General features: G+C 50.9%; 6 protein-coding genes across 6 annotated transcripts; 2 read left to right on the plus strand and 4 right to left on the minus strand.

Annotated features, from left to right (window-relative positions):
• Positions 1 to 497: 497 nt before the first annotated feature.
• On the minus strand, positions 498 to 959 carry ALT_5016 (holo-ACP synthase; the record flags this gene model as incomplete). The annotated part of the gene is made up of 1 exon (XM_033558864.1): positions 498 to 959. The coding sequence occupies one exon, from the start codon at positions 957 to 959 to the stop codon at positions 498 to 500; it is 462 nt and encodes a 153-aa protein (XP_033414755.1).
• Positions 960 to 1665: 706 nt separating this feature from the next.
• ALT_5017 (ATP19 family protein) lies at positions 1666 to 2110 on the minus strand (the record flags this gene model as incomplete). The annotated part of the gene is made up of 2 exons (XM_033558863.2): positions 1666 to 1947; positions 2063 to 2110. The coding sequence occupies 2 exons, from the start codon at positions 2108 to 2110 to the stop codon at positions 1666 to 1668; spliced, it is 330 nt and encodes a 109-aa protein (XP_033414754.2).
• Positions 2111 to 2933: 823 nt separating this feature from the next.
• Positions 2934 to 4313, plus strand: ALT_5018 (mitochondrial fission process 1 family protein; the record flags this gene model as incomplete). The annotated part of the gene is made up of 3 exons (XM_033558862.2): positions 2934 to 3076; positions 3311 to 3842; positions 3912 to 4313. The coding sequence occupies 3 exons, from the start codon at positions 2934 to 2936 to the stop codon at positions 4311 to 4313; spliced, it is 1077 nt and encodes a 358-aa protein (XP_033414753.2).
• A 953-nt stretch (positions 4314 to 5266) lies between these two features.
• Positions 5267 to 8251, minus strand: ALT_5019 (putative mucin family signaling protein Msb2; the record flags this gene model as incomplete). Its single annotated transcript, XM_033558861.2, has 1 exon — positions 5267 to 8251. The coding sequence occupies one exon, from the start codon at positions 8249 to 8251 to the stop codon at positions 5267 to 5269; it is 2985 nt and encodes a 994-aa protein (XP_033414752.2).
• Positions 8252 to 12380: 4129 nt separating this feature from the next.
• On the minus strand, positions 12381 to 12939 carry ALT_5020 (2-iminobutanoate/2-iminopropanoate deaminase; the record flags this gene model as incomplete). The annotated part of the gene is made up of 3 exons (XM_033558860.2): positions 12381 to 12479; positions 12561 to 12710; positions 12775 to 12939. 3 exons carry the CDS (start codon positions 12937 to 12939, stop codon positions 12381 to 12383), a joined length of 414 nt encoding a protein of 137 aa, XP_033414751.2.
• A 669-nt stretch (positions 12940 to 13608) lies between these two features.
• On the plus strand, positions 13609 to 15296 carry ALT_5021 (uncharacterized protein; the record flags this gene model as incomplete). Its single annotated transcript, XM_033558859.2, has 4 exons — positions 13609 to 13867; positions 13929 to 14250; positions 14313 to 14454; positions 14511 to 15296. 4 exons carry the CDS (start codon positions 13609 to 13611, stop codon positions 15294 to 15296), a joined length of 1509 nt encoding a protein of 502 aa, XP_033414750.2.
• Positions 15297 to 15330: the final 34 nt, after the last annotated feature.

The raw sequence follows: 15330 nt of genomic DNA on the forward strand, positions 1-15330 counted from the left end.
AAATGATGCCGAAGATCTTATCCACGGTATGCACCGCCACTCCTTCTCACCTGAAACTCTTGCAGAAAAAAATGAATAAGAATCATCTGCAACTCGGTGAGGGGAGCAACCTTCCCACGAAGTTAGGCTCTTGCATGAGGTGAGCCTTTCTCAAACTAGTCACAAGATTGTTTCAGATTGGGCGGCCTCCCACCACCCGTCAAGTCGAAAACCTAGCTGTTGGTGACCTGCCGAGCTTGTCCAATCGTCATAGACATTCTCTTGTCAATCTGAAGCGCTCGCGTATGCAGCACAGTATTCAGGATCATAAATCCAGGGCATGGTGCGCGGTGGAAACCTTCGACAATCCCTGAACCATGCGCGGGACACCAGCAGATGGGCCCTCGTGTTCCTCGCATGAGACACGTAGATGTCCATCTCATCCAAAGAAGGCCTATCCGTAGCATCATTCCATCCGAAAAGAACCAGGTATCAATAACCTTCGACCGGGACCGACCTCAACCAGCCGCAAGCACCGTAGCCACCACATAATCCCCATCATGCGAGATAGACAGCTTGCCTACTCTACCTTCACCAGTTTTCCCACCACCCAAAGGATCCAAGTACACAATCTCCGGTCTACCCTGATCAGCCTCACCAACCCTAACAATAACATCCTTCCATCCGAGGGACGCCGCGCCGGTGGGAGCAGCTTTACGTGCTGCCTCTTTTGCGGCGAAGCGACCTGCCAGCCAGCGCGCCATGTCCGGTGTTATTGGTTTGGGGCCGGGCTTTTCTGCGCCGGATGATGGTGGTAGGAGGGAGAATCTGGTGCGGAAGTCTTGCTGCTCCTGTTCGTGGAGGATCCGCCGGGTGAAGCGGTGGAGGTAGTCGGGACGGTTGATGAGGCGGAGAATTCGGGGGAGATGAACGATGTCCGTCCCTATATTGAGGGAGTATGGGAAGGGAGTTAGTTTCATAGGTGGTTTCGGTATCGTAGAGTTAGGAGTTGACCTCTGTGGAACGGGTTTGGAGACGCCGTTTGTATTTTGAGATCATGTGACTGAGGTCTGTTGGTTGGAAGCAAAAGTGAAACCCTGAATAACACTGAATCATGATGAGGGTACTGGAAAATGAACTATAAATAGATCTTTGATTCGATGAATGCTGTCTAATCGCTTTTTCGGCCTCCGCTAATGATATACTCATTGTTTGCACTCCCTCACCTGTCTGCTTGTGAGTTGCTGCATGCTATGAAGCCGTCTACATTAATTTTCTAAGCTATGTCATTCTGCTCAGTGTACTAAGATCCTCTGGATCTGATGGATCCTCAAGAGCAGAGAGATCTCCACGTGCGAGTCATCTGGTATCGGAGTTGAAGGAAACAGCCTCAAATGGCGTATAGCTCTATTATGTACAGATCATCAGCACCACTGGCACAGCCATTGAGCCCCATCACTAGCGAATCCCGACACACGACTGTACGGATCCCGTCTATTATCGCACGAATCATCCAGTTATAGAATCGTTTCCATGATGGATATATCTCGCGTTCAATTTCTTTTTCGTCGTGCATCAGCAAGGCGTCCTCGACTGAGTCCCTATCGTCAAAGGGGGACACCCTAATGATCCGATTTCTTTTGCTCTCCGTTTACTTGGTTCAAGAAGTCCCTGTGATGACCGCGGTTAGCCCCTGTCGCAAGCAGCTTGCTGTGTCGGCGATTCAAATGATCGTGTGGAGAGTCGGCATGCCATTGAAGGCCATCGAAGCCATTGGAGATCGTTGCGGGTCATTGGAACAGCAACGTTGAACAACATATGTGTAGAGTGGACGCAAACATACTGGATGAACTTCTCCTCGTCCTTGGAAGAGGCCTGAATGGGAGGAGTAGCCTGCTTCTTCTGACCACCACCGCGAGTGGAGAGGTAGATACCACCGAACAGGGTGCCCATGACGCCCATGGCGAGCTATAAAATTGATCAAAATTAGCATAAGCCAATTTCAATGTCATCAGCGACTTGACTCCTGTTCGGCTATAGGAGCTTCACGACGACATGACGAGAGAGACCGGGGGGAACGTACGACGTGGGAGCCGACCTGCTTGCCGGCAATCTGGTAGTAGACAACCATGATGATGGATTGGAGTAGATTTGAAAGAAGAGGATAGACGCGGGGAATGGAGCAATGCGAATAATAGGTCCTGCGGAAGCAATCGTGAAAGCCGGCAGCGATGGAAGTTGACTGCGCGGCTTGGCCTTTACCTCATTTGGTTAGAGCTGCCTTAGAGGTCCCGTGACATCACGTGTACAATGCATGACATAATAGGTTTGCTTAAGATCATGTGATGTTCCGGCGCGGTCCGAATCAGAAGACGGATTCGGGAAGTTCCGCGGCACCGCATCATAAGACTTGGAGAGCATAAACAGCCAACAACCACCAATGAACAATGGTTTACAGGATATAAGCTGAAGTATATGCTACAATTTATTGCTAGAGCTATCAATACAAGCACAGCATCACTTGACATGAATCTTTTGTGGAAAGGACACAGAGTGGCAGTGCAGGGCACTGGACCAAGGGAAGCACCCGATTGAACCTCGGGGCAAAGATACCTACAGCCTGGGATGAATTACTCCGTCTCCTCAATACTACCCCGGCTACTGCGTGCTGTGCAGCAGTTCGGGTGCCGCTGCGGTTACTGAGGAGGACAAATCAGAGGAAAAGAATTAAATGAGAGAATATATTGTTCTTCCGGAGCACTTCCTGGCTGTCCATCCATCGAGTTTATCCATTCTTTTCAACTTTACTTTGCTCTGTACCTGTAGCTTGTAGCTTCCCTCGTACGGTTACTTGCCTCGCCTGGCTATCACTGTACATACGGAACGCATATACCCTTCAGTCCAGATCTTCATTGATATCAAGTCACTCATTTTCTTTTTCGCAAATTGAAAGCATGTTCTGGAGGAAGCGTGATCATCACGATGGGACTCCCGCAGACACGCCGCAGCCACCGATACCCCGCGAGAAGCTTCCTGCTCAGCTTCAGAAAATAGTTGATCAAGATGATGGCTTCTATGATGATATCTACCCTCCATAGTATGTTGTCTCCTGGCATATCCAGTCGCTACTCCTCCAAAGTGGCCGTTCTGTGTCGCGTGTCCAAGTTTACTCTGCGGAACTATGGCATCATCATCTCCGCCTGTCCCCGCAAAAGATTCAATTCAAGAAATAATGAATTTCTTTTCTCTCCTACAAACCTCACCACCACTCCTACCCACGACCTCCTCACCACCTCAACGCAATGATAAACCCATCATCTAACATGGACAGTTCCGTCGACTCAACCGACACCCCCTACCGCTACGCCGGTTACGTCAACCGCATTCGCACCATCCTCCTCTCCGCCCACCGCTACGTCGCCTACACCTCCGACATAGGCGAGTCCTTCCGCCCCGTCGCACACCCCTACCTCGTGCGCACCGCCTACGGCATCTCCTGGACCTATCTGCTCGGCGATGTCGCCCACGAAGGCTACAAAGCCTACCTGCGCAACCGGCACGTCCTCGCCCCATCTGGCGAGGCCTACAAGGACGCCAAGGACCTCTCGGCCAACGAGGTCGTCATGGGCATGGCAACAGGCGACATGGGCGGCGCCAGCGCTGGCGCTGAGCTCGCCCCCTGGCCCACAACCCGCATCCCCCTCATCGAGGACTACCGCATGGTAATGGTCAAGCGGGCCGTGTTCCAGAGCATCGCAAGCATGGGGCTGCCGGCGTTCACGATCCACTCGGTGGTCAAGTACTCCGGGCAAATGATGAAGAACAACAAGAACGTGTTTATGCGGACCTGGACGCCTATCGGTGTACGTCTCCTCCCTTCCCCAGCAGCGTAAGGCAGTCCAGTACAGCTACTAATGCAAATGCAATGACAGCTCGGCCTAGCAGTCGTCCCCTTCCTCCCCTACATCTTCGACGAACCTGTCGACGAGGCGGTAGAATGGTCCTTCCGCACTGCTCTCCGCGCCTACGCAGGCGAGGACGCCGTCCGGCCCCTCCCCGCTCCGGCCGCTCACCCCGCAGCTGCAGACGTAGGCGCAGACGCGCCCTCCCTATCGCACTATCTGAAGACTCAAGCGGAGAAGAACTCATCCGCGGCGCTCGGAGCCGACGGGTCCGTCGCCGCGAGCGCGAATCTCTCCTGGGAGGAATACAAGGCCGAGCGGCAGAAGGCGAAGGAGGAGCGCAGACGGGAGCGCGAGGCCAAGGGCCGAACGGGACCGCTCGCTTGGCTGGGGTTCGGGTCGGACTCGGACTCGAAGAGTAAAACCGAGTAATGGGTCTCTATTCTCCTTTAATGCTAGGTTTGGGTGTGTTGGGCCGGGGGCGTTTCATGTGGTCATGCGCCTGCGCTTGAGCCTGTATGTTGATTTAGATTTTCCGGTCTGCCGCGTAGACACTCCGTCTCACTTCGATACATTTCCTTTGTCATTCATCTCGTCTCTGTTGCATACGCACAGCCATGTACAGGAGTTCGAGGTGCTCTCAGCTCAATGATTCCGGGTTGTACCTAATTTATCTAATTGACGATAGAACAAGACGTACATAGGACTCATCTAGACTTAATAGACATCGTGCAGGCAAGTGTCAATCCGTAGCTACTACTCGCAAGATGGATTGATATTCAACATATTCAACATTTCACCGGTCAAATAAATATTCAGGCATTCATTCAGCATCCACAGGGGTACAGATATCCTAGACACGACTCGTTCACTCTCTACTCACACTATACATCTGTACAATAATCGCAAAAACAAAACACTAAAGACATCAAGGGAGAGCAGGGCCAGGGGCGATAGTATACGGCATCACTCATCACAGATACCTACCCCCCAACCCAGGTATGGAGCAGAGGAATTGATTTTTTGAGACGATGCGAGCCGAGAAGGTAACAATGATCTTGGTGTCGGGAGGTAAGTACTTCTCTGTGGCACCATAAAGGAAAGTAAGAAGTGAAAAGGTAGAAAAGTGAAGACTAAAGTCTGGCAAGAACAAATGGGGAATAAATATAGGGAAATATGGTAGAAGAAAGAGACAGAATGATACATAAACAACGCCACAGAAGCGCTGTCTCACAAACCAAAAAAAAATGAATACATCCAGAAGCTAAAAAGTATCTCCGAAGGCAGCAGGACTGGCAGGCATTCCAGCGAGTCCCACTCCCGCCCATGATCTTTGACCCACATCGTAGGGCTTAGTTCTATTATTCCTTCTGCAATACTCGGGCTTAGTTCCAGCCCAGCGAGTTCTCGGCCATGACAGGAGCACTGATCATCTGGCCCCGGCCACTTCCCCGGCTATTCTGGCTGTTGCGGGAAAGACGACCGCCAGCGGTGAAAAGAGAACCGGCACCACGACCTTCACTCGTCTGCTCCATAGTGGAATTGGAGCGGCGATGCAATTGACGCTTCTTGCGGTAGCGACGAGCAACCCAGAACATACCCGCACCATAGGCTGCGGCGCCGCATACAACACCAACGCCGATGCCAACAGAGCTGGCACGAGCGGAAGAGCTGCGACTGGCACCGGCATCCGCGTTGTTGCCAGAGTCACTGCCACTGCCATTACCATCGCTGCTGCTACCACTGCCGCTGTATCCACCGCCGCTAGACAATCCGCTGCCACTAGATGAGCCGGATTCTCCGACAACAAGAGGGATGGAAGGATCGATCATTGAGAACAAAGTCTTGACGGACTCGTTCGGCTGCTGGTAGAGTTTGGACAATGGACTGCGGAGCAGCTTCCTCAATGTGTCAACCTTGTCCGTAGGAATATAAGCCAAGGCAACGGTTGCAATGTACCCGGTGCTGGCCGAGTTGTCGTAGGGCTGGATCGCGAACATCGAGATATCTTTGCCGAGAATCTCCAAAGCATAGATCAGTCCCTGTGGAACGTACAGGAAGATCTGCGATGAAGAGAGCGGGGTCGTGGCAACGAAGCTGTATCGTAGTTTGCCATTGAAGCCGATCTGAATCAAGGTAGAGTCCGGTGGAGGACTGGTCAGACCATTGGCCGGCGAGATGGATCCAGGCAACTGAGCGGGTCGACTGGTGCCAGTAGCGGTCTCAACCGTCGAGAGCTGAGTCGTGGTTGTAGGCTCCACCAGAATACTGGAGGGAACAAAGTCGGTGTTCTCGGTGGTGGTAGTTTCGGGTGGATGAGTAGTACTGGTGGTGCTGGTTGTGGTCGGGGCGGCTGTGGTCTCCAGCGTGGTTGTCGGGCTTGGGGTCGTTTGCTCGGTTGTAGAGGGTGTCTGAGTTGCCGAGCTGCTGGAATTGATAGTAGGCGTAGGCAAAGTCGAGCTCACTCCGGTGGAACCCGTGAGAGCAATCGAGGAACCAATAGCAGTATCGGAGCTACCGGGAATGACAGCGGTGCTGGTAACTGAGGGAGCAGTTGTAGGAACGCTAGGACTGATCTGAGTGTACGAAGTTGGCGTCTCAGTTCCGCTAATGCCTCCTGGGATGAGGATACTAGTCAAGCCGGTGGGGACGCCAACGAAACTGCTGGTGGGAGTGCTTGCGGTTGGAATGACTCCAGTGCTACCAGCGCTACCGAGGATAGGACCCAGAATTCCACCCAGGCCACTCGAGCTGGTGGCGGAGGGTGTCACAGCAGGGACGCTGACAGGCATAGTAGACTGACCAAGGTCTGTGGATGCCGGAGTCTCAGCCCCGCTGCTACTGTTGGTCGCGGCTGAGGATGATGCAGCAGAACCGGGCAATAGGTCAGGGACACCAGAGGTCAGCGAATCGAGTAAGCCGCTCGAGCTTGGAGTTGGGGAGGGGCTGGCCTCTGCCGAAGAGTTGTTGCCTGTCGAAGAGGGAATAACGTCTGTTGAGGGGGTAACAGTGCCATCAGTGTTGGACGAATTGGTAGTGGCAGCTCCGGACGCAAGGGGACTGGAAGCTGCAGGCAGAATTCCAGAGAGGTCCGAGGCAACAGTGTCAAGGAGGCCGGACGAGCTTGCAGCTGGGGTCGGAGTCGCTTCAACAGGAGAGGGGGCAGAGGGAGATGAGGAACCTGTTGGCGTCGCAGAGTTTGTGCTGGGATCAGTGCTCTCGGTCGTCGAACCCCCAGGGGTCTTGGATTCAGTGACGGATGGAACAGCAATGGTTGAGCTGTTTTGGTTTCCCAGAACACCACCAACAACACTACCCACACTACCCAAGGCATCGCCAACGACATTACTGCTGCTTGTGGCAGGAGTTGATGAGGGTGCTGGAGTTTGGGAGTTGTCCGAGGTGTCTGCCTTGCCCTGAGATGTCTGCGCTGTTGATGAGGGAGTTGTCGTCGAACCCTCAGGAGTCTTGGATCCATCAGTGGTAGGTGAGCTTACTGGAGGGCTGGTACTGGTTGAGCTGCTCGGGTTTCCCAGAACACTGCTGACAAGGCCACCCACACCACCCAAGGCATCGCTGACAACATTTCCGCTGCTTGTGGCAGGAGTTGATGAGGCTGGTGTAATTTGGGAGTTGTCTGAGGTGTCTGCCTTGCCTTGAGGGGAGGTCTGCACTGTTGATGCAGGAGTTGTCGTCGAACTCTCAGGGGTCTTGGATCCATCAGTGGCAGGCGAGCTTGCTGGAGGGCTGGTATTGGTTGAGCTGCTTGGGTTTCCCAGAACACCGCCGACAACGCCACCCAAGGTGTCGCTGACGACATTTCCGCTGCTTGTGGCAGGAGTTGATGAGGCTGGTGTAGTTTGGGAGTTGTCTGAGGGGTCTACCTTGGCCTGAGGCGAGGTCTGCGCCGTTGAGGGAGTCGTCGCGGGAACGTTGTTCGGAGCAGACTGATCAGCCGCAGAAGATGGCTCGGGCGATGACGGCTCGGCCGTTGAACCGGACTTGGCATCAGAAGTTGTCCCTGCTGAAGGGGGAGGTGTGGGGGTTGGGGCAATGGTGTGAGAGACACCGTTGGCATCTACCGAGACGACGATGGGCAGGGAGACGAGCGGGGTGCTGGATGGTGTCGCGGCGCCGTTTTGAAGCAGGCTATTGAAGTAAGCGATGAAGGGGTTTACATCAGCCCTTGTATCCAAGTGAGCGTCAGTGTTCGACAATGCAGCGGCAGAGGAGTCATGTCCATGGACGACATGTCTTTTGAGTTGTTTGGGAATGAAGCGAGGCTTCAATCCCTGAGCATTTTCGGCCACGACAAGCTCGAGACCTCCCAGGGACAGGAGGGCCGCAACAAGATGAGTCGCAGGACGCATGGTTTGGATACCAAAGTAATATCTCGCGATAAGGAACGGCTAGGGTTGACGGTGCCGTAGTGATGCACAAAGGAATGGACGGAGCCGAAAGCTCAGCAGGGCTCCTATAGTCAAAGGTAGATCACGAGAGAGGCTCAATATTATCCGTCACGCTCGGCAATGCATCGATGCAGGTCTTGGAGCTGGCTGGGCGAGGGGAAATGCTGCTATCGCGTCCAAAATTGTATATACGGTACGTAACTAGGTGGTTGGGACGCAATCGCAGGTTCTTCGAGCCGGGCACCCTTGCTGACAATCGACAACGGACAGCGCGATCGACTGTATCCGATGCAAATACTTTGATGATGCGAGTTCAAGGTTCGGGACGGTAGCGATATAGCGGCGTCGACGTCAAAGCTGATCAATTCGTGATAAAGAACGAGTGTATAAACAATGCGAATAAAGAGCGACAAGGGAAGCTATTGATCGACTGTTCCCCAAAGCGAATTGGCAAAAACGAATGTGAGTGCTGTAAGGAACGAACGACGAGATCTAGATTAGAAACGTCAAAAATTAATAAAAGAAAAGAGAGACCGCGTTATTGTCGTGGATATGAGGTGGAGGAGGTGGGTGACGGTGTTGGTGGACGAGGCCGATGGATAAAAGTACCTGTTGAGTAAGGAGGACTGGCGGATCTCTGGTAGAAGCGAGAGGCGCGACCGTGGGAGAGAGGGGGGCCGGTGGGTGTGGATGCGATGCAAGGAGTCAGCGCGCTTGTCAGGTCCCAACGGTAAACAATATGGGCCACGTCAATGAACAATAGCACTGACTATCGACGGGAGATAGACGAAATAATTAAGAGCAAAAGAAGAGAATAAAAGATGACGGGGAAAAGAACAAAAAGAGTGACAAGAAGGCAGGACAGACAGCAGCACTTGAAAAGACGAAAAGCGACTAAAGAAAGAGGGACCTCGAAGGTGAAAGGGAAATTAATTGAGGCGGAGATGGAGGATTATCTTTGACTAGTTTGAGGTTAGCCTGGTTTATTTTCGTTGTTAGCGCAGTGCAAGTGGAAAAGAAAAGGAGGAACTTATTATTGTTACCATACCGCATCATCATACAGGGGTTGGCCATATTTACCACCAATTCAGTGTACAGAGCCGTGTAAATGGAAAGAGCAGTCCGAATATTACTGAAATTTTACAGAAATACAAAGTACTGCTCGTTAACATGGAGAGTAAAGGCACACGCTATGGACACGCACCACTTTCTGGTTGTACACCTACGGAGTAGATAACTTGAGTAACTGCTCTTCGAGATGTTGGCATTGACAGCACCTTCACAGTGTTCTACAATACTTACAGCTGATGTAGTTATCTGTAGACATCCGTGGTGATGCAACCAATCTATCAGTCCGGATGGTTCTCTTGTGGAGGAGATGATGAAAGTCAGCAAGGCATACTGCGGCGGCTGGCTACTGCAGCACTGCCTACCCAAACGGTATACCACTTTCAAATTCTACAGATAACATTCCTCAGAAAAATCACAACAGTACTAATCTGTAATTCCAGTGTTAATCTCAGTCATCATTGGCACCTTTACAGACGCTCACTCGGTATTATGAACTCTTTGAGTTGGCCCAGCCAACAGAGTCGATCAGAGTCGAAGGGAGAAGTTCTGAAGAGAAGTCTAGATTCTCCATGGTGTATCTGGATCAACAAGACCCTGACTCAGTAGGAAGGCAAGTCATGAAGAGATGCCTCCAAGCCAAAGGCACACAAATCAAAATCATAACCACTGTAGGCGATCTGTAGCACAGGAAGAAGCGGTGCAGTGGCAGTGTTGAAAGGCCCGGCACATCACAAGCATTTTGAAGCAGGATTAAACATTCCCTGAATGAAACTGGAACAAAGAAAACATGCAGTTCCCAAGTTCAATGGAGGAGTTCCTCAGTTTCTCCATCTATCCACGGGAGGCTGATTCCGAGACTTGGAGACTGATCTTTCTTTGGTCGTTGACCAAAGTCGAAGAAGTCTTGTACTACCACATCATCGCTGATGCCCATTGCAATTGTTACAATGCATGCTGATCTGCTGGCCAGGCGTGCTCATCATAATTCCCGGCATTTCCCGCACTTGGCCTCCACAGCCCACTCGACCAATCACCCATGTTCCATCCAACCAACCCACCAGCCTCTTGCTAATGCTGCGCTGCAGTAAGCCTATTCTGTCAAGGTTCGGTCCATCGCAAGGTCTAGAATGACGGCGTCATTTTAGTGCGTGTGTGGACCACAAGTCGTCCACTTATGCCGACTTTCAAGATAAATTGTGGAAATATGGTGGAGTATTATGGTGCGTGGTGATACAGTAGTGGTATGATGATTTAATAATGGCTAACTCAGTGCGAGCCGAAGGAATGAACAAAGTCAAGGTTCTCTTAAATGATGACCTCCTTGTCTGATAAATTAGATTAAACGCACAGCCTTATGGTTATGACTACGGACACTTCATTCAAGTTGCCAAAAGGTACCTGGCGATGACAACATTCCTAACCTGGGGCATCAGTTTCGTACTCTATGAAAATGTATCGCTAGAAACACGAGTCAGCACTCACGAAGTACAATAACAAACCACTAAGTATTCAGGGGGAAAGACCTCATGGTCCAAAGAGAACCATGACATACGCTAACATATTTGCAGTAAAGCCCTCCATTAGGGTGTCATAGCGTGTCATAGCGACCGACACCATTGACCCGAATGAGGAACCTAGGGGATCAACTTCTCATTTCGTCTTCCACCGAGTCTAACGCCCACTCCATTCGGCGATTAACTTCGGTCATAGCGTGAGGAACACTGTAAGTAAACTGATTATTGATGATTAAACTTCGATAGCCTGATGCTGAACATTGTGCATGTCAATCATCATACCAGCTTCCAGGTTCCAACAGATTATTCATCTATCTATTGGACCAGCGATGTGCCAGGTATTCCTCCTGAACTCTATGATCTGTCCACAAGGAGATGTTTTACCTCCACATGCTTTTCCCCTAGCAGGTTGCAGTTCCGTAAGCGACCCGGCGTGGGAGGCTGAAACGGTCGTCCTTTCATCCCTTCCGGCTGGACCGCTCCGAGCCTGGTACAGACACTTACGGAGTCAACGGAGTGCCATATTGCATATTTGCTGTCAAGGAGCACCTCTAGTGTGCTATCTTGAGAGCTACTAGAAAATGAACAGTTGAAAGCCACTTAGTACAGGCGACAAAGCAGCAAATGCCACCTGGACAGATTAGCGACCTTTAGTAAAGGTACAGCGGAGCCCATGGCCTGATGCAGTATCAATGCCAGCAATCGATAGACAATATCTTACAGAGTAGATATTTTAGCTGTCCCTGATTCCTGAGACACCAGCAAGCAATCCATAGCATCACGCTCAAGTCAGGGCAGAACTTCATTCCAGGCACTACGCAGTACCGTCAATCTTGACGATTCCAACACAACACCACGTCATTGGACATTCCTCCCCCATGTGCTTAGAGTCAGCCATGTTTTCATGATAGATGATGCATCAGAAAATGTTGTCCTTGATGAAACGAACAAAAATGTGACCGTCAAGACACGACACTTGGTAAACACAGATTTACCAAACTTGGTACCTGAGTTGGAAAAATGACGCTAAACCTGTTCCTGAAAATGACCTACAACGGCCCACTTTACTAAGCAAATGTCCCATTGATGGATGGATCAATTGACTTTTATATTACACATTACACGGTACAGGCTTTTATGGCTCCCATTGGTACAGAGTATGGTGTTATTCTCAGCATACCATTTCATGACTTCAGCAAAATCGTCTGGATGAGTTGTCAGTTAACTGCTAAATAGCCAGTTTGTAGTAGATCCTGGCTGACACCTAACCATATCTCCTCTGGTTCATCCTACTGCAGGTCCAAGACTACTAACATCGTACATGGCTATCTCAGATCTAAGCCATGCAGACAGATATGCCATGGTCCATAGAGCCACGTTTTGGTCTGAAAGATCAGCAATACCATCCAGTCCAGCCACATCAACACCGCCATATACGGTTCCCACAAGACACCTTACCTATCACGCCTGCACATCAAAACACCTCCCGATCATCATACCAAGACCTAAAGTCGAGAATCCCTCCCTCTTGTCACCACCGCAGAACACTCAATCTCCACATCCGTACCCAACGGCAACGTCTTAACAGCAACGCAAGTCCGCGCCTAGTCATACATCAGCATCCGCATCAGCATCCACCTCTTCCCATTCCCAACGCAAAGCAAAATGGATAGAAGCAAACTCACCGGCTTCGGCTCCCCAAACGCCGCCTGATAGACTTCATTCACAGCCGCAAAGTCCCCCATGTCAGCCAGGAAGATATTCACTTTGACGACATCCTGCAGACTCGACCCGCCTGCTTCCAGGACAGCGGAGAGATTATGTAGGATTTGCTTCTGCTTTGCCTTAGTTTCATCATTTCATCTCTCTAGAATTGTAGAGGAGGGGGAAATGAAGTACAGTGCGCGCTTGTATGGGGCCCTCCACCATCTTCCCCGTTCTGGGATCCACGCCGACTTGCCCAGAGCAGTAGATCATGTCCCCTACTTTGATTCCCTGGGAGAGGAATGGGGGCGGGAGGGGGGCTTTTTCGGTTTGGATGGGGATGCGGGTTGTTTTAGCCATGATTATGGTTATGGTTATGGTTAGTGGGAGGTTGTCTAGTTGAGGATTTGAAGGTGGTGAGAAAGCTGGTCTGTTGGAGGTTCTGGGGTGACAAAGCTGGAGGTAGACAGTAGGTAGATTCGTGCGGAGATGTCGCCCCACTATGACTACAACTCCGGATATGGTGTCTACCATGCACTTGACAGGTAGGTGATGGATATATTGTTTTATAGGCAGATATTTGTAGAAATGAAGAAATGGTTCTTGAGTTTTTCAAGAGAGTGATAGACGCACAGTTGTGGACCTGGCAAATATGTTGGAGTGTTAATGCGGGGTGATATATTCTTCTTCATGTATATGGAGATGGCATCATAACATGAACTCAAGACCCCATTCTACGAGATAAGTTTGGCTTCAAATCAGAGTCGTCGTCATTCCTTGAAGAATCTAGACTATTGTAAATATCTATATCTAACTCAAGGCAAAATACTAATATACTGAATTCAAGTAAGTATACAGAGGGCCTGGAAGTATGCATGCACAAAAGTGCCTATATCGTAACCCTCTCACATCATTACACGTCTAGAGCAGCAGTGAATGTGTGAATGTGCAAGATGCCCTCCTACTCAAACCCAACACCAGCCCTCAGGTCTCTCACCAGAATGATCCGGAACATGCCCCGCCAGAAAGATGACTCGCTATCGCTCACGCATGGAAACCATTCCAGAATTTCCAGAACTCCCAAATCTAGCTCTCCAGATGACTGAGAATTGGAAATCCATTCCGGACTGGGAGCCTGACTGGAAGAAAATGCGTGGACAAGGACCAGCTCCCGAGTCCAAGAGCCCTGTTGAGGTCTGCGTACATGGCTTGACTGCGAAGTTCTTCCTGGATCTTCCCGATGATAGAATCATCCCTAGTTACTATCTGAAGAAAGCTGAGAGAACTGGTATGTTTTGTCTCTCTCAAGACGTCCTGACAGAGGAAGTCACTGACTGATGTATCTGCAGTCATTGTTCAGCGTACACCTTGGTGCTTTCGCAATGCTGACGATGCCCGCGACGTGGACATAAACAAATGGTCTCCAGTCGACATTCACTTTCGAAGCGTCTTCATGACCCTCAGAAAGCTTCCCGAGTTCGGCTCTCTTTACGACGAAGATGAAGACGAGGACGAGGGGTACGGTACGACGGACGCGGGGGGAAGCAAGTCCAAGTTCGATGAGATGGTCAAACTTCAGGGACAAGTCGTGTATGCTCTTCTGCAAGGGATCTTGGAAGCGTTCAAAATCACCAGAGAGACGGACGACAGCGACTCCTACTTCTTTTTCCGGTCAGTAGCTTCTCCATGGCATGGCATGCCATTCCCGACTCTTGCACTCACAGCCGCTTTAGGACGAGGCTGCTCAACTGCCAACTAGAATATTGGGTCGGATACAGCGAGAGATACAAAGATGGTCCTCTCACAGCTGGACTGGTCGGCTTGGATCACCATCCTGACAAGAAGGTCTGCCCTACAGTTCTGCCTGTGTCTGCGGTAAGCTTTTCCTTCAATCCACAAAACCCTTTCAGATCGCTAATACCTGCTTATAGTCCTTGGAAAACATATCTCTCAGATCGGCCCTCGAGGACAAGCTCAAGCTCATGCTTGGCCAGCTCCTTCTTAACATCTCCCGTCTGCGGCCCCATGGGGATCAGATCCCGGACCAGGAGGTTTATCTGATTGGCATCCACGGCTCCAGGCTGCATATCTTCCGTGCCATCTTCCTCGGTCAGAAAACGTCCCATCTGTGGAGCGGAAGACATAACCGTTCCTCCTCAGACGCCGAAGTGATAGACCCCAATCCGAGCACTGCCTACGATCGATTCTACACTGGAAAGAACCTGGAACGACTTCGCCAACAGGTGGAGTGGCTTAGCGCAAAGAATCTGGACAATGATCCAAATCCACGTAATCTTCGAGTCTTGGGCAGCCGCGAATTTGACCTCTGGCGCAAGCAAGATTTTCGAGCCGCCGTCAAGATGATCGTGGCTCTGTTCATCTACATGATGAGCGGGCAGGCTCGTTGCGGCGTTCTGCAGAAGGCGTTCCAGAATTACCCTATTGATGAAGGATCAGACGATGAGTTGGAGGAGGTACATGACACTCGCATAAGGGTGGCGATTGAGGAAGAGGAGCTAGCAAAGAAGGAGAAGGAGTTGGAAGAGACTGAAAGGAAGAAGCGTGAGGAGGAACAGAACAAGGCCAAAACAAAGGGAAAGAGGCGAAGCTCCATCCATGATCGCTTTCGAGGATTCAAAGGTTGGCGTAAGCCGTGCGAAGACTTTGCGTGGCAGGAGGAGGAGAAAGCTAACTCATTGGAGGACGACGACTTGTAGACCAAGGAGCCCGGTCTTTGCTTGTCCTAAGGCA

The sequence above is a fragment of the Aspergillus lentulus genome (assembly GCF_001445615.1).
Source record: "Aspergillus lentulus DNA, contig: Alt09, strain: IFM 54703, whole genome shotgun sequence".
NCBI classification, from domain to species: domain Eukaryota; kingdom Fungi; phylum Ascomycota; class Eurotiomycetes; order Eurotiales; family Aspergillaceae; genus Aspergillus; species Aspergillus lentulus.